Source organism: Chionomys nivalis, chromosome 4 (genome assembly GCF_950005125.1).
Source record: "Chionomys nivalis chromosome 4, mChiNiv1.1, whole genome shotgun sequence".
NCBI classification, from domain to species: Eukaryota; Metazoa; Chordata; class Mammalia; order Rodentia; family Cricetidae; genus Chionomys; species Chionomys nivalis.
The window spans coordinates 46,704,544-46,727,809 of NC_080089.1; the positions used below are offsets into that span (position 1 = coordinate 46,704,544).

At 42.4% G+C, this 23,266-nt stretch overlaps 1 protein-coding gene across 6 annotated transcripts in view; it reads left to right on the forward strand.

Moving 5' to 3' along the window:
* The window catches only part of Cadm1 (cell adhesion molecule 1), a 329,214-nt gene that overhangs the window by 264,305 nt on the left and 41,643 nt on the right, over positions 1-23,266 (forward strand). For all 6 annotated transcript variants that reach the window (XM_057767397.1, XM_057767399.1, XM_057767401.1 and 3 more), the window contains exons 3-6: positions 1,149-1,301; positions 8,309-8,446; positions 10,280-10,438; positions 21,511-21,610. In XM_057767397.1, coding sequence (XP_057623380.1) covers positions 1,149-1,301; positions 8,309-8,446; positions 10,280-10,438; positions 21,511-21,610 — 550 coding nt within the window. The remainder of the gene's footprint in view (positions 1-1,148; positions 1,302-8,308; positions 8,447-10,279; positions 10,439-21,510; positions 21,611-23,266) is intronic.

The following is a 23,266-nucleotide window of genomic DNA, read 5'->3' on the forward strand; positions in this document are numbered from 1 at the left end:
CTCAAATAGGGTAAGGCAAAGAAAATATAGCATTCTGATAGGGAATCTGTTTGGTTTAAAGATTAGCATTTCCAAGGCAATCTATATCTGTAATGACAGGACCAGATCTTTCACCGTAGTCTCTGCTGTACAGACATAGCCATATGCTGAGATCCATTCAAATGCAATTTAACAAAGGCCAGCCTTTGAAATGGAATTGGTTATGACACCAATGGCTCATATGGTTGCTGTGGCTTCGCAAGACACCTAACTGTGAAGCAGTATCCACAAAGCCTGTTTTCCACTGCTTGACTCCTGTTCACTCCCAGTATTTTGGGTCATTCTGTGGGAAAAAGTTGATGAACAAGGAACATTTAAAGGGACTAAAGAAGAGCCAGTGCATGGCATGGCTGAGAAGCTAAAGGTACTTGTACCAAGCCTGACCACCTTAGTTCCATTCCCAAAATCCTCATGGTGGAAGGAGAAGCCAACTCCACAAAGTGGTACTCTGAATTTCACATGCATGTGGCACTAATAACCTTTGCGAAAATTCATAAGACATTGAAAAAGACCTTTTGCATTAAAAAATAAGCCCACATATGGTGCTTTTTTGGTGATTCCAATTTCCTGTTTGGGATCTGAACAGTTTCCTACTGTTAGGTGGACTTACCTAAAAAACTGTAACCGACTAAGGCCTCTAAAGGCTCTGGATTGGGCTGCCCCACCTCAATTCATATCCAAGTTAAATAGTCTGCTATAACATGTTAAAAATTGGTATTTTATATTTTGCTTTAAAATTACTTTTTGTTCTGTTTTCTTTAATAATTTGGATCCACTGGGTTTTTTTTGGTTGTTTTTTGGCTTTGTGTTTTCTTTCTAAAAGTACTTTTATTTCTGACCCTCTGGTACCTACCTGAGAGAGCCTGGCATGTTGTACAGTGCACTCAAAGCCTGCCCCTGCATAAGTTTCTTTAGGATAGGTCACTAGGGTTATTTGTCTGCATGGAGCTACTGCAGAAACCTAAAATAGCACCAAATACACACAGAAAGATTTACATTATTTCCATGCGGCGGCTGTTTTTCTCCATCTGACTTTTCCTCTTGCCTAGTTAGGGAAATAGATTGTCCGACATCTTTTGCGCAATTACCGACTGTGTTTTGTTCCACAGCTTTGAAGGACAGCAGGTTTCAGCTGCTGAATTTTTCCAGCAGTGAACTCAAAGTGTCACTGACAAATGTCTCAATTTCGGATGAAGGGAGATACTTCTGCCAACTCTACACCGACCCCCCGCAGGAGAGTTACACCACCATCACAGTGTTGGGTAAGACATGCTTCTTAGTCCCCAGGAGCCAGTGGGATGCCTCAGGCTACCAAGTGACTTCCAGTACAAGGACAGGGTTAAGAGTAGGTCTCACTGTTCCAACTTGTTTTAGGGAGAATCACCACCCACCTTGCTGAATTTTAAAAATAGCCTATTCTACCAAATCCTCTAAGGAATAGTCATTGGCCTTCTTTATAGATTCCACCTGCTCTTGGATGTCGACTCTCAAGCTCCAGCATTGAAGATCAAGAGCAGTTAAAGCCCTTAAACGAGTCACTCACCGCATGAAATGACATTACTTCTAATTGTCCCAAGATTTCCCTTCTTCTGTGCAAGAGAGGGGAAAATGGCTCCCATGGCTGTAGCTATGGAGTATACCCACGGCAAAGTTCAGATATCTTGTGATGATTTTCCTTCTGCCTGACATCCTTATTCAAATGTGCTTTCTCCCTTCCTCTTTGGCTTTATTTATATATTGCCCTATTTATTACTGATAGCCCAGCTCATGCTATGGAACGGAAAGCCTTCCCCATGAACACATTCCTTGCTACCAAGTGCAGCCATCAGACATAGGCATTTGAGAGTGGCTTACCTGGAAACAGCAGAGAGCTGTTGGCAGGCTGTGAGGTCACCTCCTGTGCTTGTGATTTTCACTGAGATCCCAGTGGCCAGGGTGATGGTGTTATGTTGTGTTACAGTCAGCAGGTATCTCTCTGCTGAAGGGTCTGAGTTCATTGCGGTTCATACAGACACACACTCTGGTGCATTACAGGAGCTGATCCAGGGTTTTGGAACTGAATTTTCAAGGACATAATACTGTAGAGTGAGGCAGGATCTCTGATTTACACCTTCAGGAAGATGATGAATCAAAGTCTATTTGAGGCAGCAGGCTGCAGCTTTTTGGTGTAATGATATGAAGATTAAAGAGGAAAGATAAATATGAAGGACATTTTCACTGGGTGTGTGCACATATATGTATTTATGAACGTACATATTGAGCTGCTTCCTCATTGCGTTATTTAAACACAGCTGTAAAGGGGAAAATATTTTTAATTCATTAAGCCGACTATGTGCCCAGAGCCTGCGTATATTTTTGACATGACTGATTGTGCTTTTAGAAAGGCAGGCTTAACGTCTGGCCACACAGTTTCTAGTGTGGACTATGTGCGGGCACCTATAGCATGCACCTATGTGTCTGTCACTTCCAGATTTGATCTGTGCAGGGTCTGCGTGGAAAGTTTCTGCTGGAGTGAGTGTTTTGGTAGGGTTCAGATGAAGCAGATTGCCAGGAAGCATTTGAAGTTTCCCGTTTCTGCTTGTCTACTCGTGTGTGAATACAAACATGTGAATACATGTGTGACTTGACCATCTACACCTGAGCCTCCATCACTTGCAGCATCTCCACAGGGGTGATGGCAAAGAAACAGAATATACCCAAGACATTTTGTATTTTCTGAATTTTTTTTACTACACAGACCTTTAGGTTTTGATATTTTAATTTCACAGAAAAAAAAATAACATTAACAGAGATAAGCCATTCTGCCAAGGTTACAAAGCACACAAAAAGAATTAATAATCCGAGGAAAGGACCTGAGTTCAATCCCCGGAATATAGACATGATATCATGTACTTGTAGTTCACACATTAGCAAGGCAAGCAGATGGATCCCTGGGGCTGGCCAGCCAGTCTAATCTACTTGGAGAATCCCAAGCCACCGAGAGACTTGTCTGAAAAAACAAGGTAGATGGTACCTGAGGAACAATGTCTGAGGGCTAGTCTCCACATGCGTGTATTGTACACAAAGACAGGAACATGCACACGTGGATACATGTGTGTGCATGTATGCATGCGAGCACACACATAGCATTAAACCCTAGGGATTGAAAACAGACCTTACTAATCTGCCTGACAAGCGCTGTGCCTGGTAGCACAGGCTATTTTCAGTTAAAGCCCAAGTGTTGTGTTTCAGGACATTCTGGAGCTTCACATTTTGTTTTCAGGAGCACATCTTTTGGACCATTGCAGAACACTGCTTCCTGTCAGTTATTGGTGTCTGGGGCATTTATTCTAAGTCACTGTCCTAGGCTAGTTCAACTGTGCGTGTACCCTTTGCTTGGATCAACTGCCAACATATAGACTCCTGAGAGGCATCATGGCTGCAATCCATTTGGAGGTCTCATTATTCTAGAAGTAATGGGATCCTGCTTGTACTTTATAGAGGCATTAACTTAAGTGTACTTGAAAGTAATACTAGTCAATGTTCTTTTTGCAGATACTATGCATTCATTTAATATTCTTTCCATCGAAGTTACTCCAGGATTCCTTGACAGAGTAAAATTGTTGTCATCAGTGTGAGAGTCTTTCATATTCCAAAATCTGACAATTTGCACTGATACACATTCAAACCTTCCTTCTAAGGTTTAGAGTTTTAGATATTATAATGAATGAAGAATGATATATTAGCATCTCCGTTGCTATCCATGGCTCTCTAAAAGGGATTCCGTATGTACTTACACAGCTGTCATACTCTTTGATAGGTTGAAGATCCTAGTTTTAGTGCATATGACTATTAGTTATTTAATTCATTCAGCAAAAACTTCAGCATAATTATAAGATACAGAGATGAGTGTGAATGGCTTCTGTGCTGTTCTGTAGTTACATTATGTTTAGATTCCATCTGTGCAAAACCCGAAAACTCTCCTGCAATAGTTTCTGTGTATTCAGGTGCCATGTGGGCCATTCAGTCCTTCCACTTGTGACGAGTTCATGTCCTTATCCCAGCACACAATGTGGTACTCTTAATATTCTGTTCATAAGAGGAGATGAACAAGAGAGAGAAGACGCTGTGCTGCGATGAATGCAGTTACTGATAATAGTAGCTAATATTATTACAGTCCTGTCCTCTTAAGATTAGTGCTCACTCTTAAGACTCCAGGAACGGGAGAACCTAATTATTTTAAAGGGTCTTAGAGTGAGATCTCACATACTGATCAGCTTTAAGACTCCTCTTTTGTGGTAATTAATGTGACTCATCTTGATATTGCTGATTTTTTTAATGTTGTAGGCGTAATGTTTATAATTAGCACCCTTATAGGTTTGAGGTTAGCTAAGAAGAACCTTGACATTCCAGGCTGTTTTCTGGTGCTTCCCTGTGTGTGATTTTTTTTCATTCAGGTTTTCCTCTGCATGCTCCTTGCCAGACAGATCTGTGGTTGTTTCCATTAATGGCTGCAGGCAGCTCTTACTAGCTTTGTCTGTTTAGTGGATCGTATTTAAGTGTGTTCTCTGGCGAGCAACAGTTTTAATTCATTTTTCTAGAAATGGATTTCATACTTTACTGACCTCTTTTATATTAGAATAGACATTATGAAATCAGGGTGAAATTAAAGGGGGAAAAAAACAGGATAGGATTAATAGGCCAAAAGAAGTTTTTCTTCTCAAAGCTTCTGTTCTTAGAAAGGCAAATTTCTCCTCACTTGTACTGTCCAATTCTTCATTGCTCTTTCAGAGTCCAAGAAATGTCAACCCCTGTGAGTGTTTCTAATTCAGACTGAATAAGGGTTTCTGCATAGGGGTAAGAGTCCAAGAGAACTGCCTTTACAACATCAAAAGTGTAACTCATTATCAGACCTTATACTTGTAACCAGACGGCTCCCACCCCACTTGCCTCTTTGTTCTTCTGCTCTCAGCAAAGAGGAGCAATACTGATCCCAACCTTGAGAAAACTGTTTATGAACTTGGGAAAAATCATTGAGCTATTTCTCAAAATGATGACCTCAACAATATGTTAAGTTTATTGTTTTTTATGCGGGCATATTTTCCAGCTTTTGGAGTTTTCTACACTTTTCATTTGGCTTAAGGTAAAGAAGATGCCAACTGTACAGGAAGGTGATCCTGGGAACCAGAATAGACTGAGATCACTCTGAAGGTCTTAGGAACATAGTGTATCTGTGACAACAGAGGTCAAAGGAACATAGCTAAGACCAAAGGGAGAAAGTCAGATACAAGCCTTACCGACTGTCAAACTCTCAGCCCCCAAAGTCAAAAGGTGCTGTTCATGGATTTTCCTGTGCTGTGTACACCCGTCTTTTTTTTTTATTTCCTTGCTTTGAATTAGCAGACACTGTCGTTGATGTGGGAGGAACAGACACCATCTTTAGGACCAAATGGAGACAGTAAAGGCTTTCCACCAAGAGACGCCATTGGAGATTGTTACATTTGAATGTAAATTGTCTGTTATGGCTTCGTGTATTCTGGTTTTTTTAACAGCTGACACGCTTTGGGGAAGTGATCAGGTCTTGAGGTCTCTGACTTAATCAATGAATTCATCCTTGGATTGATTTGTAACATGATAGCATTTGTGAGAGTGGTAAATCGTGGGAGATAGGGACTCACTGAAAGAAACATGCCATGGGAAGCATGTCCTTGGAGCGACATCTTCTTGCCCTGGCCCCTTCTAGGTCCATTCTACTTGCTTCCTGTCTGCCATGACATCCTCCGCACAGCTCCATCACTGTATTGTTCTGCCCAACTGTGGGCCCAGGAACGCAGATTCCAGTGACCAGTGGCCTTTGAAACTGGGCACTGAAAGAAGTAGTTCTGCCTGTCTTTGTTTTGTTTGGGTGTTTGGCCAACACAAAGAAAAGCAACTCGGAAGGAAATGAGCAGTTGGTGGAAGTTATAAGAGGCCTGGGGTGAGGAGTCTTTCTGTCTCTTCAGATCCACTGTAAAACACAAGAGAACAAAGGCAAGATGTCCAGAACACAGAGCATGACTGTCAGACTGAGTGGACACCACACTCCACTGAGACTTAGTCATCCGTGTGGAGCCGCAGCACCCTCTGGATCTGTTCCCATTAAGGAAAGCCCTTGATTCTGAGTGCCCATCAAGGTGTTTCTCCCAGAGTCATGAAGTGGGAGACATACTGCATTCAGAGGGTCCAGCATGGTCGGTCGTTTAGCCGTTTGTCCTCTTGTCCTTAGTGTCGTACTCTGACAATGACAGTAATAATTACAGTTCTCATCAGGAAGTATCCAGTGTATCAACTTCAAGATCTACTTTCTGTACTGTTTTCATTCCCACCCAGATCTCAAGAGACTGCCTTTCCTCTTCTCTGCCTCGATTTGTTTGTAAAAACCCGCCTGTAGCCTTTCACTCCTTAGTCATTTCCTTTCTGTTTCTCTGGTGCTGTCATTTACCAAGATCTTGGTTTCTTTAGGTTTAGACAATGGCTTCCACAGACATTTGGTTCAGCAGTGGCATTTCCCCTTCAGTGTTCCCACCATCCTGCACCCAGAGTGCAGAGTAGTATTTGCCATTCCACGTATATACTGTCTGTGTATCCTCTGTGCACTATCTAGACACACAAATGACAATCCGTAACCCACCCCACTATCATTTGCACAAACACACTGAAGAGGACACAGCCAGCCGAAGCATCCTGTTTCTTCATCACTGCCTTTCTGTGCCTCTAAAAATTCCATCCGATGTACACCCTCAAACTGGATGCTAAACTGTCTCCTTCTGCTTAGTTTTTAAAATGTGTTTTTGCCATGAGTAAGTACTCCTTTGGGCCATACTACATTAGCAATCCACCCGATTGAGCAAACGTGTTGTTTTCCTCATACAAGGAAACAGAGAGCAGTACCTTTGCTTCAGCGGTTACCCCCTCCCTGCCTCCACAGTGCACCATCTTGCTGAGAAGCATATGCAACAAATCATTTTGTTTTTCCTCTTTCATCATTCTCTATAAGAGTTTTCAATCGCTCTAATTCAGTATGAAAGTCTTCCTGTGGACAGAATTTTCACTTTGGACTAGAACAGTTGGAAATCCCAAATAACATGGTTTAATCCCATAATTTATTGAAGCGGTATCAGAGATGTATTATTCAACTTGATGGTCAGGATGGCATGTTTATACATATTTAATTTCTTGTTTCTCTTCTGAGTTGAGAAACTTATTAATCATAAGTCTCAACCCTGTCTTTGCTTATTCATGGTGGTCAGGGCTCCTATTCTTAGATTTACTCTACTGGATTCTGTATTCTTACTGATTTTTATTTCAGGAGGCTCAGTCTTGAGGTAGGACTGCACATTATATGAAGTTGCACTGTCAACTCCGTTTCATTTTAGAAAAAAAAAAAAAGATAACTCCCGTCATCATCGTCACTACTGTCATGCACACACTCTTGATGTGCTATTCAGTATGTCAGCCCTCAAGGCTTTTGTTTTGACTATTTTATTACAGAGATATTTAATATGCTTATAGAAAAGTGGTTTTAATTCTGATATCTGAGTGTCTTTCAAGCATTTAGGGATCTCTTTTCACCTTTGGTTTCCAAGATCTGAGCATCAGAATTCGGAATATAGTAAATGCCTGGCACTCCCTATATTGCCAAACCTTTCTTTTAATGGCACTCCCCCACTGGAGGACAGGAGTACATCTTATAGAAATCTCTTTGGTTCGGTGGTACTGGTTCTGAGGCATACTTTTTCTGTGTGTGTTTGTGGTGAGTGATTTTTCTAGGGAACCCCAAGCTTTGTTAGTAGACTTTGAAGTCTTTCTTATGAAGATTGAAATCCAAGGGTTGAGTTCAAGGAGAATTATTGCTTTCAGGGGCCTCCAGGTAAGGCCATTAATTTCAGTAGTGTGATACTCCTTGATTTTCTATCTATTTCCTTACCCGTTTTCTAATGACTAATACCTGGATTGCTAATCTTAGGTCAGTGGTGATTCAGGAATTGGAGACTGGCCACTGGTTACTAAATAGGATACGTTTAGAAAAACATTCTGAATTAACAAATTACACATGATCCATTTACATGACATTGTCTATCTAGTTCCTTCCCCTCCTCTGGCTGTTTATTTTGCCATTGGGATGTGATCCCATCAGCGTTGTCCAATGTCTGCCTCTTTGTTGGTGACAGCAATGCTGCTTCCCAGTGAGTAGGTGAACCTATCCGTAAGTGGGTCCTGTGTTTATAAAGCATGTATGTTTGATTTGTAGTCCCTCCGCGTAACCTGATGATCGATATCCAGAAGGACACTGCAGTTGAAGGGGAGGAGATTGAAGTCAACTGCACCGCCATGGCCAGCAAGCCAGCCACCACCATCAGGTGGTTCAAAGGGAACAAGGAGCTCAAAGGTACGATGCAGACTGCCCTGGCATGAAGCGGTTAGCTGGCACTCGACACTAGCAAGCAGACCTTTGTGAAAATGATAGACAAAGGCCCCTGCAACAAAATTGTTTATTCAGATATGGTTTCTAATCAATTAGCAAAAGCATCTGAGGCCAGAAGAAAATAACTTTCATTGTTTTCGTCCATTGCCTCCCTCTGTGGTTTGAGAGTTGGTGTTGAACCAAACACGTAAACTCGAACTCTTTAGACCAGGCGGAGCTTGTGCTAGGGATATCCCGCAGTCCGAGGCTGTCCCTGTCTGTACCTCAGGTGTCACTGCATTTATCCTCCATTTTGTGCTGACTTAATGGTTCAGAGCCCCACATTTCCATGGCATGCGTTATTTAAAATCCCGAGTCATTCTGCCATGCACCATAGTTGGTGTGTGCTTGCCCGGAAGATTGGTGGCATCGCAGACCAAGAGCTTAAGTTCATTATGAATTTGCAAGGTCTACCTACCTTTTTGGTGAACCTGTGATTCCGTCGCCTGATTTGCCAGCCCATTCTTTTGCAAAGACTCTGATTTGGAGTGACACTGCAGGCAGCTCCTAAAGCCCTGCTCGTCTTTGACCATTTTCTGTTGTTTATTCTGTCTCTCATACCTGTCAGCATTTAGCTGTCGCTCTTTTCTAGCTTGCCCTAAAAGTAGTGCCTGGGCAGAGGACTCTGGAGTTCACCTCTACTTAACAGAAATACTAGTTGTGTGCCACAGTTTCCTGTGGAAATGGGGACAATAATAATAGGGTATTATTATGAAGATGAAATGAGTGAATATTTACAAAGCATTAAGGAAGTGCCTGAGACAATAAGTGCTATATGTGTGCTCATTAAATAAATAAACAGTGTGAGGAAGAAAATAGCCCTTTTAGGAAGGTGATATGGAATGTTATATCCAGAAACAGAGAATTCTGTAGAGAGCAGCAAGTTTCCGAGAGCTTGTTCTGTTTAAATCTCCTATTTCCTAAGTATGGTTTTAGAAGGAAAGAGGTTCTCATTTTCCCTCTTCCCCTCTGTCTAAGTGAATTGAGCCATTAAATGTGGACCGATAAGTACAAAACATTCAAAGAAAGTTAATGGTGTGCCTTGCTCCTGGGAGTGCTGGGTTCAGGAAGGGACTGCCTAGGCCTATTCATTCCCTCCGGAAGCCTCCTCCCTCCTTTTCTGGGTGTTCTTGGATGTGTCTCCCATCTGGCCCAAAGCCCTATATCTTACTTTGCTCTAGTCCACTGCCACTGCATTTTTCGTGTTCTTCCAGAAGTCTTCGAATTTAAACATTTCAATTACAATTTCAATTATGTAAATCCATTTACTTACTTTCCCTCTTAATTGTTGATGATGGGATGGGCAAAGGGGGTTGTTTATATCTCTGCTGCTGATTGAATTGCTTAGGGGATTTGGATGATGCCCTGGGATTTTTCAGAGGCATAACAGCCTTGTAGATATTTGAAGTTCAGATGATTGTAGCAGTGCAAAGCCTTTTTCCTTCCTCCTCCCAAAACCTCAAGCAGCCAGATGTCAAAGTGGTTGAACTTGGAACTGACTTGGCAGGAGGTTCGAAGAGAGAAATATACATAATATATTTGAATAAAAGTAATGTGTGTTGTTTATGTTTGGAATCTATCTGAAGTTCTGTTATACATGGCTGAAAAGAAAGAAACTAAGGAAAATAATCATTTTATGGGGTCCCTAGCCACAGGTTACTGTGGCCAGCAATTCAACAGTACCATCATCTTAGGTAAAATAATACTCTTGGGGTTGGGGAGAAGGAAGAAGATCTTGATATATTTTGTTTCCTGCAGGCAAATCGGAGGTGGAAGAGTGGTCGGACATGTACACTGTGACCAGTCAGCTAATGCTGACAGTGCACAAGGAGGATGATGGGGTCCCAGTGATCTGTCAGGTGGAGCACCCTGCAGTCACTGGAAACCTGCAGACCCAGCGGTATCTGGAAGTGCAGTGTGAGTAGCCAAGTATCTTGTTTTGAGGCCAGTGCTTAAAAGCTTCTCAGGAGTCATTCATTTGAAGTATATATCCATTTTATAAGTGTAGGTGGATGTCCCTCTGTTGTCTTGGGAGAAAAATAATCTAAGGATCATTTTCCTGAAATGCTATTGTATTATCAAGTGCCAATGAGAGTGTGAAGATATTGCAGCCAGCTCAAATGTGGAGGTAAAATAGTGTCAATCTGCTTTAGCGTGTGACTTAAAATCAGCCTCTTTCAGTGTTGACTGTCATCACTTTTAAGTCAACTAAATCAGATGAGCCTTCTTCCCCTTCTAGCTCATCAGAGACGCTGGATGTTTATTTTTAGTTCCATTTTGTACCAACATTCTGTTCTAAATTGCAAGTTCTCTTCTACTTATCCTTAGTTAGAACAAAGAGTTGAAAGTTGAACTCTGGGCTTGGCACCATGTCGTGATGACTTCATCCATAATGCTACACTGTAGTGAGTGAGACTGCCCCTAACCATTCCCTTTCAACCAAAGAGGTCCTCCTTATCTTCTCCTCCAAACCCTTCTGCTTCAGATGGGGGGATCTTCTTTCTGCCCAAAGCCAGGTTCCAGCCAAGGTTGTGACCAAGTTGCCATCTTCTCTCCCTTTTCGTCAAGACTTCTGTAGTCTGGCCTGGAAAGTTTAGGATACAGTGGAACATGTGTAGTGGATTAGAGATCTGATGGAAGAAATACATTAGCAGCTCTGGGAATTCTTGTCTAGTGTCCTAGGGCCATTGAAGCGAATGACAGCACCACAGATTGGGCCTAAAACCACAGAAATTCACTCACAATTCTAGGTGCCAGTGGATCAAAATCAAGGTCTCAGTTTCGCCACCTTCCCTTCAAAGGCCTTAGAGAAGGTTCTTCATGCCTCTTCCAGGACAAATATGCTGTGAATTCCCCACAAGGGCTTAGGGCTCCATGGCCTACAACCATCACTCAAAGGGTGTTCTTGTCATTGTGTATCATACAGGGGCACACTGTCACTGAATTTAGGGCCTACCCAGATAATCCAGAGTGGTCTCATCTTGAGATATTTAAGATTGCATGTGCAGAGATTCTTTTTCCAAATTAGATCATATTCACGGGTTTGTGTGGTTTGAATTTGCCTTTGGAAGCTATATTTTTAGTTGATACATTCCTTATTGTCTGTTTAAATTGTCCAAGTAGCTGGGTGGTGGTGGTGCACATCTTTAACCCCAGCACTTGGAAGGCAGAAGAGGCAGGCAAAACTCTGTGAGTTTGAGGCCAGCCTGGTCTACCGAGCGAGTTCCAGGACTGGCTCCATAACTACTGAGAAAGTCTGTCTCAAAAAACAACAACAACAAGAAAAAAAAAATGTCAAGATGTAGGGAAAGTTATAAACTCATAAGAGACCATCTTATCCAACCTCGTCTTGCCCTGCGAGCATGGCTCAATTTACATTAGAGAATGCAGGTTTTTCTTGTTAATTCATTTCCTCTACTTCATTATATGGCTTCATTATGAGCATCATGCTTATAATTTTCATATCACTAAAACTATTGTGGTGTAATGTCCCTATAATGGGAAAACAGAAATGATCAGATATTATCTAAATTGGCAGATACTAGATTTCTTGTGACTTTGTTAATATGTAATTCATTTAAGCAAACTTAATATCCATTAACGTTCCTTGTAGGGGCCCATTAGCTTTAATAATACATTAGCTCCTTCGTGAGTCCTGAGTGGATATCCACCCAGTTTCCACCCCTAAACCCTTTAAGTAGTTTCCCGGAGTATCTTTTAAATAGAGGGTAGCCCCTCCCACCTAGAGAATCATGCTCACTGCCAACTGCAGGCTATTTCAAGCCGTACACCTCCTACCCCCTGGAATGTGATCATGATTCCTAGCCTTTTTTCATTTTCTGTAGATTCAAGAGGGATTTGTCCTTCCAAGAAAATGAATACGGCTCCATATCTGAATCCATTTGGCTCCAATCTAACAAAATACTGTGGGCTCCTCCCTTCAGGAGGGTGACTATAACACCTCCCAAAAATGAGTCTGCAGCTACTGATCAGCTCAGACCTTTACCACAGCAGCCGTTTGTAGTTGACTCTCCTCTTCCCTCAGCTTAAGTTATGTAAACAATGTATTTTGATGCTTTTATTAAAAAAAACAATATATGTAGATGAAGAAACTTCTTGTAAAAAGGAAGGTTAAGAATTGCAGAGCTTTATGTAATTCTGAAAGGGCATTACAGGTCTGGTTTGTAATCTCAAGTAAGACTCTCCAAACTTAACAAAGTGCCCTGGCTCTTCAATCTATGTGCATCATTCCATTCCCAGAGCTGTGCTGACCCTTATGAGGTCAGCCAGGAAGTCTCCAGTGTCTTCAAACACAGTTGGGATTCTCTGCATCATTCCCAACCATCCCGAGTCTGCTTAAACACTAGTAGCTATTCTGTAGCAAAGGACTCCTGTCCCCAAGCCTTAGGCTCAAGTGCATTAGACCCTAAGTCTTACCTGTTGGTCAGTGTGGTTAGCTCAGCTCTATTCCTTTATAGTACAATCCATTCTCTCAGGCAGACAGACATCTTGATGACCTGGAGGAAAGGGACAGGATTCTTAGAAGAGTTGCCCCAAAAGCAATCTATGTAGACATCGAACTCTTGTGGACACCCTCATGGAACAGCAGTACACTTCTCCCTGCTATTTTTAAATTGAGTCAAACCCCTGAAGTTATCACCTTGATGTCATCACTAATGCCTAAAAAGTCCTTTGAGAACAATAGACCTGGGAAGAAAATAAACTCAGTTACCACATTTTGCTTGTAGTATAAGGAGTTCATTTACCCATTAAAGTTTTGCTAATTTCTTCAATCACTGATAAGACCTATTTTCTACTTTATTGCTTTAATCTAACTATGATCTGTGTATTTATAGCTGTAAAAATCATATTTTATTCATTATGTGTTTTCATGTAAAATTTTCAAACACACCATGTTCTTTTTAATGTCCTGTCCTTTGTAAGCTAAGGTTTCTTCAAACTCTCATCAGGATCAACAGTTAGTTACCAGGAAATACTGATCCTTTTACAGCCCTCACTTTCTCCTCTGAGTAGCTAAGACCCAGGGGGCAAGTAGATCTGCACAGTGTTAAGGATTCTCAGTTGTTTTCATCTTGACCAGTTTGGGACAATAAATGTTTATGGGATGACCCCTCTGCTCCATCTAAGATAAATGAATATCAACGAGGATATGAGCAGAACTCTGGGACAGACGGTAGACTTCCATATGAGTTAGTTCGTGTTTTACAAGTGATGGTCACAGGAAAATGAAATAACAACCTTCACTCCATACCATTGGCTATCTGACTTGAAGCATGACAGAGGAAGGGGCAATAAAAAGAAAAGAAGCAGAGTACTTCTCCTTTAAGATGGAGTGTCTCCATGTAACAGAGTGGACAAGGTTTGAGCTACAGCTTGGCATTGCTTTTGTCTAGTGGATTCAAGTCCTAATTAATGGAACCAGTATTTTGTAGTGTTTGTTTGTTAGTACCTCTATTTGTGGTACCAAGAGAAATTGTTGTGCCCAATTATGTGAAAAATCAGCCAGATGTGTATGCTGTCATACTTTTAATAACCCTTAAATTTTGGTGAGTACAGATATTAATTGTGTAGTATGCATTGAAGTGATTAACATCAATGTAATTTATCATCTGGAGATTTCTGAACATAAATAAATGAGTTGTTTTGTTCAGCAAGGTGTTGACCCCTCCAGAATCAGTGAATTAAAGTCCCCCTCCTCTTTTTTATTATAAATATGAAAGGCACCACAATCAACCAAGTGTTCAGTTATTTGATTTTCTGGGGCATTAGCCGCTCTTGTTTGTGACATTTCCCTGTTGGGTGCTCGTTTGCAAGCTCATTAATAAGGTTTTCTCATAGGAACATTGCTGGGAATGAAGAACATACAGTAGGGCTCTTAGTTTGCTAGCTTTCATTCTGAGACCCAGCAAGGGTACAGCAACATGCAGCTAAATGTTTAAAACGGAAAATAATTATGTTAGCGTGGTAGAATTCAGAGCTCTGCTCTCTTGGATGCTGTGCAGAGAACAGTTGTGCCTTTTAAATCTGCTAAGCTGTATGACCCTAAAGTCTGTCTGTGCTCCATCCACCTTCTCCCACCCTCTGACATCTTGCAAACTCCAGATAGGTGCGTTGCCCAGATTTACACCACAGTTGATTAGAATGGAGTGTGATGCCATTGTAGCACGGTTAGTAGAGCTTCAGATCTGAGGGAATGCACCTCTTGTGGAGTAACAGCCTGTTTAAACGAGGCCAGTTCACGGTCTGCGTGCTAAAAGAAAGCTGTCTAAATAGCATCAAGTGGCAACACATCGCAACCTAAGCTGGGAATTCAAAAGGAAACTGTGACCCTCAGTGTGGAATGCAGGGTGCTGTGCTGGAGGGGAGGAAGCCTCGCTTGGGACGCACACGTGTGAGCTGAAATAGCTGTGGCGTGGCTTTCATCACTCCCCCGTCCCCCCCCACACACACACCCCGAAGTCTTGTTCTTTAGAATGTTTTGCAAGATGTCCTCATTTTGTTCAGGTTTTGTGCATGTGTCCATTTGTAAAAAGAGAGAAACAAATTAAGAGCTGAGTTAGAAAGAGAAAATGAAACAAAGCCTATAGAAGCTGGTGTTGGAGCCCCTCCCTGACCAGATTCTCACCTGACGGTTAATCGTGTATGTGGGCATCATTCTCAAAATGAGTTTTATTGACTGGATGTAGGCAGGTATTTTATAAATCCATATTCCCATCCATCCAAGGTCTAGAGAAGGGTAGGTGGTGTTTGGTTTTTGTATTTTCCCCCCATTCCCTCAACTGGAGGAAAATTGGGCTTTGAAGGGATGAACAAAATTCATTCTTTATCTGTGACAAAATGAATGTTTTCTGTGATATTGATAGCACCCTGTGGTGATAGAGGATGAAAAACCTGGAAATTGGGAAATCTTTCCTGTTTTGACTGGAGGATAAAACTTCCCAAAGCAGCTACTCAGCTCCTCTTCACTCTCCCGGGTTAGTTCTGCTCCCTGGTTGTATTCTTAAAGTCCAAACAGCTGTGTTTCAGTTGGACCTGTTACTCTGGTCTCTAGGCTGTGTCCCACAGGATCCAATGTTTGTATCAACGAGCTGGGTTCCAGAAGATTTTTTCAGTGATTATTCCTTATGAGAAAGAGAGACCCTGAAGGGCAATTTGTGACCTAGCATTCTTTGTCTTAGTCCAGAGCAGGGACAGCTCCAAGTTCCTGGAGTTTCCTGTGGAATGTGAGTGGTACAGTCCACAGGACCAAGGCAGGCAGGAAGCTAGTGACAGCATTCAAGACAAAAGGGCAAGCTGAGGGGTGGGCAAGACAAGAAGGATCCCTGCGGGAAAGCCTTTGCCTTCTGTGGTTCCACCCCCAAAGCCATTCCAGTGCTGCTGTCACTGAGCTGTGCTGATAAAGATGGCTGTTGTCTGGAGTGATCGTCCAGTACCTACATAACAAAGCTCTCCGCATATATACTCTTTGCTTAAAGGTTTTTAATGCAGGGCCAAATTCTGATTCTGTGGAAGGTTAGCTGATTATGACACTCGCCTCTAAAATTTAAAAAGAATTGTCAAACTAAACCCCTTATGGTGTCCCCAAAGATGCCAAGAATGTCAGGTAACAATGCAGTGAAATGCGGTTTCATCAGCTGGAATACCTAAGCTGATCCTCCAAGTTGGGGAGCTGGCTTGACTTTCAAAACAAGCATATAAACAAACCCACAAATTATTCCTAGTATTACTGTTATTTTAGTCTGTAGTAGAGCTAGAAGCAGAAGCCATGACCTAACGCCTCCCAACCTTTCTAATCCCCCCCCCCCCCCCCCCGCTTTGTTCACCTCTTCTACAGATGCGTTGTCAGATGTCTCCTCCTTTGAGGGCAGCACAGATGGGCGGGGATTAAAAGCACTGACCTCTCTTCCACAGGACCTGAGTTTGGTTCCCAGCACCCACCTGGCAGCTCACAACCATTGCTAACTCCGGTTCCAGGAGATCTAACACCCTTTTTAGGGTACCAAGCACGTACATGATGTACAGACATACATGTAGGCAAAATACCCATGTGTTCTACATTAAAAGCCAAGCAAAACAAAGCCCCTCTCTTCTCACAGAGTAGCACTTTTTGGTAATACTTGCTTCTGATGCTAGATATTTCTTCAGAGCTATGGGGAAACAAGCACTCTGTGAGTATGGACCCCATTGTCAACAGAACTATGTTATTCAAGGGCATGTAATAAAAATTTAAAAAAAAAAAAACTAGTGCATACTACAGGAGGAAGTGACATTGTCCAATGGTCCCATCCTGCCTCTAGCACAGTTATTATTCCATCCTCCTCTTAATCTATGAGAACTCATTTCTCCTCAAGAAGTGTAACTGATTGTTTAATCTCTCCTTTCTTTTTTGTTTTGAGGTAAATGTCTTACTCAATAACTCAGACTTTCCTAGAACTTACTCTGTGTAACACAGGCTAACTTCCAACTCATGGAAATCCTCCTGCCTCAGCCTCCCAGCTGCTGGGATTGCAGGTAGGGAGTATAATTTTAAGTGTGGCAATTCATACCACACTTGTAGGAGGTCCTTTCACCATGAGAGCAAACAGCCAGCCCTGAAAATTAGTCACAAATGTCTTGGGACAATAGAGAAGCAAGTGGTTTCCAAGCTGTCCTTTTTCCCTTCTCTGGGAGCTCTGTGGACCTGTTCCCCAGCCAGTTGCAATCTCCTTCTGTACCCTGCATTCCCCTCTTCTCATTACAAAGCTGTCTTCCCCCAGCAGTTTCGACAGCCATATGTAAGGCTGATTTTTGCTTTGAGCTCAAACAGCTTCTAATACAAACCAAATCTCAAGTTAATCTTGGTATTGTTGTTCTATCCCAAACTGCAGTAATCCTGCATGATTGACAGACTCTTCAGTCACTGCCTCCTCCAAACTTGAGTGCACAGGACCTGACCCAGACCCTCTCCTAGCCACACTGGTAGCAGCGGTATGACTACTGCCAGGTTCTCACTGGGAGGACTTGAAACGTGAGCCCTGATCCAAAGGCATCAAATCCCACACTGTGTTTCTGAACAGTGGTTGGAAATGAAGCAAGGAACTTGAAGATTTGCACTCAAGCCCTTGTAGTTATAGGTAGAGATTTTCCTGCAAAGCCCTTGGGCCTGGTTGTAGTAGCCATGTCAAAGAACATTTGATGTTAGCATGCCCTGATTTAGAACTTCTCAGAAAAAGAGAGGAAGTAGCAGTTGCCCCTGGAATAGTAGATCTCCTACCAGGATATCAGGACACTCCCCCTGGCCTCAGCTCTTCTGCTGTCTGCTCCATGGGAAAAACAGCATCCTAGTGGAGTGAAGGGGATCGCAGACCTGATGTGCTAGTGTTGGGCTTCACAGAGGAGACTGCATTTTCATTTGCATAGGAAATTGACATCCAGGTTACAGAATCTTGAGTTTCATCTTCTAAGAAGATCACAGAACGTAGTGCAAGGTCAGACTGGCATGAAATCAATTGTAATCTGCCAGCAAGCCATTCAGACCTCTTTAAGAGTTTTCTTTTATATTTTCCCTTTTTAGAGAGAGGAAAGTACATTTAAGGAATGTTTCATCAAATCAGAATGTCTTCCTAAAATTATTTTTTTAATTGGTTGCTACTATAATGTGCCCTATGGCCTCCTGGTATTTAACCCTCTGTGCAACTTTGATTAATGAACAAATTTTGTCAACTCTAGTGGTCTTGCTAAGTGTATTTTAGTGGACTTAAAAAAAATTACAGAGTATTATGAAAACCTCAGATCTTTCCACCTAATTGATTGGCTGGTGCTGATGCCATCTCTCTGAGTGTAATGCTCCTTAAGTGCGCAGGCCTAACTATTTTTCTTATTTTTATATAGCAGTTCCATTTTGTAATGACATTAAACTATTCAGGGCAATATGTTGCTGGACAGTTATTGCACGAGTAGCAAGTGTCATCTGGCTTTTAGTTTTGTGCCTAACGACACCAACTGAGGCGTAAAATGATCCCCAGAAAATGTGTAAGGCTTTACCTCATTATTAAAGATAAATCTGGGAGTCTGGTTCTGTTTCAGAAAAGATTTGGTGAGTTATAACATTTGATTTATGGGTGCAATTAAAATATAAATGATAACTTCTGGCTCTTCAATCAGCCATCTGGATAGTTTGATATTTTGACATGTCTCTGTTGTAGCCAGGGTCTTTTGGGGGACAATTTAGTGCCCCTGATTTCTTGAGACATCACCAGAATCCCCATGTTGCCACCCCACCTGTTGAAGTGTCTTTAGTTCCTCAGTTTGGACTTAGAAAGAATAAAATCCCCTTTAAGTTTCCTGTCACCTCAGAGGCAGATCTTGGTGCTCAGTCCTTCTGTTTGGTTTATAGGGTGTGAAGATAGTTCAGCTGCCCATGGTCAGATAACACTGTTGGTCAATGGAAAGGGACCCTTTAGTGTACAATACAAGCAATAATGATATGTGCTTTTTCTGCCAGCCATTAGGGTAACTGTGGCAGCTGTGTCCACACCTAAAGTGGTTGACTCTTCTCCAGGTACTTGGACCATAAATTGTGAAAATTGGTGATCAATGTTCAGGGTGTAGTTCTCATGGCATAGATTCAAATTTCAGGCATGGCAAGTCCTTCACTTACTCTTTCTGATTTATGTGTGTGATTGACAACTGATAAACAGTTCATTGAGAACATACTTTTTTTTTTTTAAAGGAAAGTTTAAGACAAAGTCAGTAATAGCAAAGAGGCAGGGTGGGTTAGCCTTCACTGCACTTTATTATTAATGAAAGTGAACATGGGAATACCTGAGCACACTGCCCTCAAAATACATGTTTCCTGTTTGCTTGTAAATTACATGGAGGAAAGAAACAACAGAAATTTTGCACATTCACTAGCAAGATAGCCCAGCAACTACAGACCAGCAAACACACATCAGCAGGCATAAACCAGCAAGCGCAGACCAGACCAGCAAGCATGCTTGGCAAGCACAGGTAGCAAGTGCAGATCAGCAGCAATTCTGTTCTCCTTAACGGCTGGCCTGAAATCAGCAGGACCTGAAAATACCCAGCTTGCCTGTGGCTCACAGATGAACGTATAGTCAGATGCTATGCTGCTGCCTAGATCTGAGGCCCTATGTTTATGTCAGAAGTCCCCTAAGCAAGATTTCTTGGGTGCAGTTTGGTTTCTCAGCGTGAACTCTTAGACGGGTCTTTTGTTATCTGTGTGTCATAACCTCCCATTTGCTTTTGTTTATCCCTTTAAAAAACAGTTTTCATCAAATAGCTGTATGTCAGGCAGGAACTTGTGTTACCAAAAATAGTAGACATGGAGTCCACCACCAGGTTCTGTTTAGTCTAAGATACGATCCTGAAGGATCCCTTCTTCAAGCCCAGAGCCAGTACTAGGTCAAGGTCACCCTATTTATTCTATGCATGTCTATCTGCTTTCCTCCAATGGCATTTATCAGGATCCTCACCATTTTGCTTTGCCAGTAAGTCCAAGGGAGGGACTGTGTGACTTGCACTGGCCATCTGGAGCTTCTGTCAGCTTCGTGTCCTCTAACAAGTGACACTGCTCTTCAGAAAGTACTACCCACTGCCAGTGGGCAGTGCACACCAGCGAGTGCTCAAGGAGACTCTCTTAAAAGGACCTTAATGTCCTAGGTTCTCCATAACATAGCAAAAGGTATGTGATGGGATCCAGACTAAAAATCAATCTGACAGCAGCTGTCCTGGAGGATGACTGCCCTGTGCAGCGTCCATAATTGCATGCGGGGTGAGGCTGGCAGAGCCTGGCCATATTTCTGTCTTCTGTCCTGTTCCATAGGATGCATGCTAATGAGCTCACCACTACTTGTAAAGGCCAAGGGGCTGTTGTTTAGGTGATGTGATTGTGCGTGGGAAAGTGAAACTATGGTAATTGTTTTGACCTTTCAGCCAGCTGATGTCCTGCCCTCTCACACTTATTACTCTTGGGTCCATTTTCAAAAATATACATTTACAGAGGCACAGAATTAAATGCAAAACATAGGAAAATATCTGGTTCCACTCAGGTTCTATTTATAAATGTCTTTGTCCATTCTAACTACTTCTGCTTCCCTCCCTGGTCCATGAACCTTCATCATTCATTTCTGGTACCCACATGCCATCTCACCAGCAATCTCAGCTTTACGCCACTGTTGGAAAGAAAAGTAACATATGTCTCTTTGCCAAGTGCACGGTTGTATTAGAAAGCTGCACTCAGCTTTAATTACGGAGTGCCTTTGGAATCAGAACTTTGCCCCGCTCTCCATTCTACAGGGCTATCTGGTATTGTGTTGTCTCTGTGACCTTCAAAGTTGTCATCCCTGAAACCCTTGCTTATTCCATTGCCGGTAATGGTTCCTCAGATAGTGGGCTCTGGGTGAATCTGGTCCCCTTGCTCTTCTATGTTTGTCAGGATGGTTTCATTTGGGGCCACCCATCTCTCCCATGTCTTTTCCTCGTAAAGCTGTTTGAGTGGAATTCAGGAAACAATTTGATAGCAGGAGCATAGACGAGACAACTTATTAATATGTAGTGTTAAAACACATTGTCACATGATATTATGTGATATACGATAAAATGTATCAATTCTGAGCACCACAAAAATCTGCAACTTCACCTCAGCATGAAGGCAAATGAGTTTCCCTTAGCTTGACTGAGTTTAGAGATAAACTTCAGTGTAACAAAATGTATTTCACAGGAATTGTTTGATGTGGCACAGTTGGCTTATGAATCTCTTATCTATTCAAGGTTCACTCCTTAGAGTTATTAGTCAATTTAATTTGAACAAATGCCAGGATTACTAACTAATTAGAAGGATGTTGCTGAAGGCACATGGATGGGGAGAGAGTAAGCACTGGCCGTGTGGGGTTTGTGACAGTATGCAGGTCTGATCTGCCTGATGCTATCGTTTGCTAAACATCACACTTTATGTCATTGTCACACAGATAAGCCGCAAGTGCATATCCAGATGACTTACCCTCTACAAGGCCTAACCCGGGAAGGGGATGCGCTTGAGTTAACATGTGAAGCCATCGGGAAGCCCCAGTAAGTTCTGAAGGCCAAGGTTGGCAGAGGGTCGTGAGCAGTAAATGTCACAACATGAAGATGTGTATTCACAACTCATTGGCCCGTCACCTGTCTCCTGCTGTAAAAAGGATGGATGATTTTTCCGAAAACGACGAATATTCAATGAGAGGGGAATAAATACCTATGGTTCTTAATGGTCAGGATCGGGAGGAAAGTGCCAGCTAAAGCTGGAATTCTAGTGAATTCTGTTTATTGTTGTCAACAGGCTGCTCACAGCTATTTTCTCTTACATTAAATTTCAACATACTGGGGCTGGAAAGATGGCTCAGCAGTTAAGAGCCCTCACTGCTAGTGTAGAAATCAAAATTTGGTCCCCAGCATCCATATCAGGTGGCTTACAACAGAGCTATCCCTCCAGCTCCAGGGGATCCAGCCCACTTCTAGCCTCCACAGACTCCCACCCAAAGACACACATGGATACACAGAAATAAAAATCATTCAAAATATAAGTAAACCCTCAATGCAATAGAATGTCTGCTAATAAGGGTGTTCTTACCACAGCTGTAGATGGTTTTCTAAACTCTGGGGTACAGTGCTTAGGGCCAGATGTAGGGGGGAAAAGTGCTTCCAAGTGCTGTACTCGACCGAGAAGCAGCTTTGTTGGCGGGGACTGCCCTCAAGAAGAATGTTACTGTCGCTGCCCAGGAGGAGAGGACAGCTGACAGACTCTTGTGTTGCTGAGGAGTGTGACAGAAATGCTCTGTTTATCTCTGCACAATAATCCAGATGAATCAGAAGAGCGGTGTGGATCGCCACTACCGTGGCAAACAAGCCGTGAGACTGCTCCACTGCAGATATCTCACAGTTTACTTAGAGAAGAGGGAAGAGGGAGCTTCTTATCTTCCTAGTAAAACAAAATGTTTTTTAACTCTTTTAACGGAAAATGAAACAACCATCCCCGTCCACTGAATCATAAAATGAAAGGACAGGTCAGGTTGGGATTACGGGCACTAAAACGCAAAGCAGTACCTAATGGGAGAAACAGCAGTGAGCTCCCTCTGCTGTCTCTGTGGCATGTTGTTGGTTTCCCTCACAGTCTGGATAAACATCATCTGCTCCATTCTCATATAAAGACCTCCTGCATCCTAGCACAGCTTCCCTCTGTATCCGTGGAGAGAGTGCTCCCTGTGATAGTCAGAGGGGAGCCTGACCATGGCTAATCCTTCTCCCTCTCCTCCGTCCTCTAGGCATGGGCTAGTTAGCCTTCCCTGCCTGAGGAGGCAGAGCTAGAAAGGTAACCTTTAGAGGAAGGTGGATCTGCTTCTGTTTTGCTTCTTTTCGGTGCTGCTGATTTTTTTGATCCCAGCTTTGACAGAGAAGGCTTTTTCTCTTTTAAGTCCTTCAAAACGATTTAGATCTTTCCTTTTATGAAGTGATGTATGCCCTAATTAGCAGTCTCCCTTGCCTCCCAAACAACCCCAGTGGACTAAGGGAAAACACTTCTCTTGGTTGGGCCCCTGTTTACAGCACCTATATTCAGCCAATCAGTCACATTTATACTGCTTGGATTACTAATCTGTATTTTATTTCTGTATTTTTTTTCTTCTGAAGAAGGTACTGTGTTCGATTGCATGTGCCACAGGGACAGTAAATTACATGTTTCCTTCAGGACAT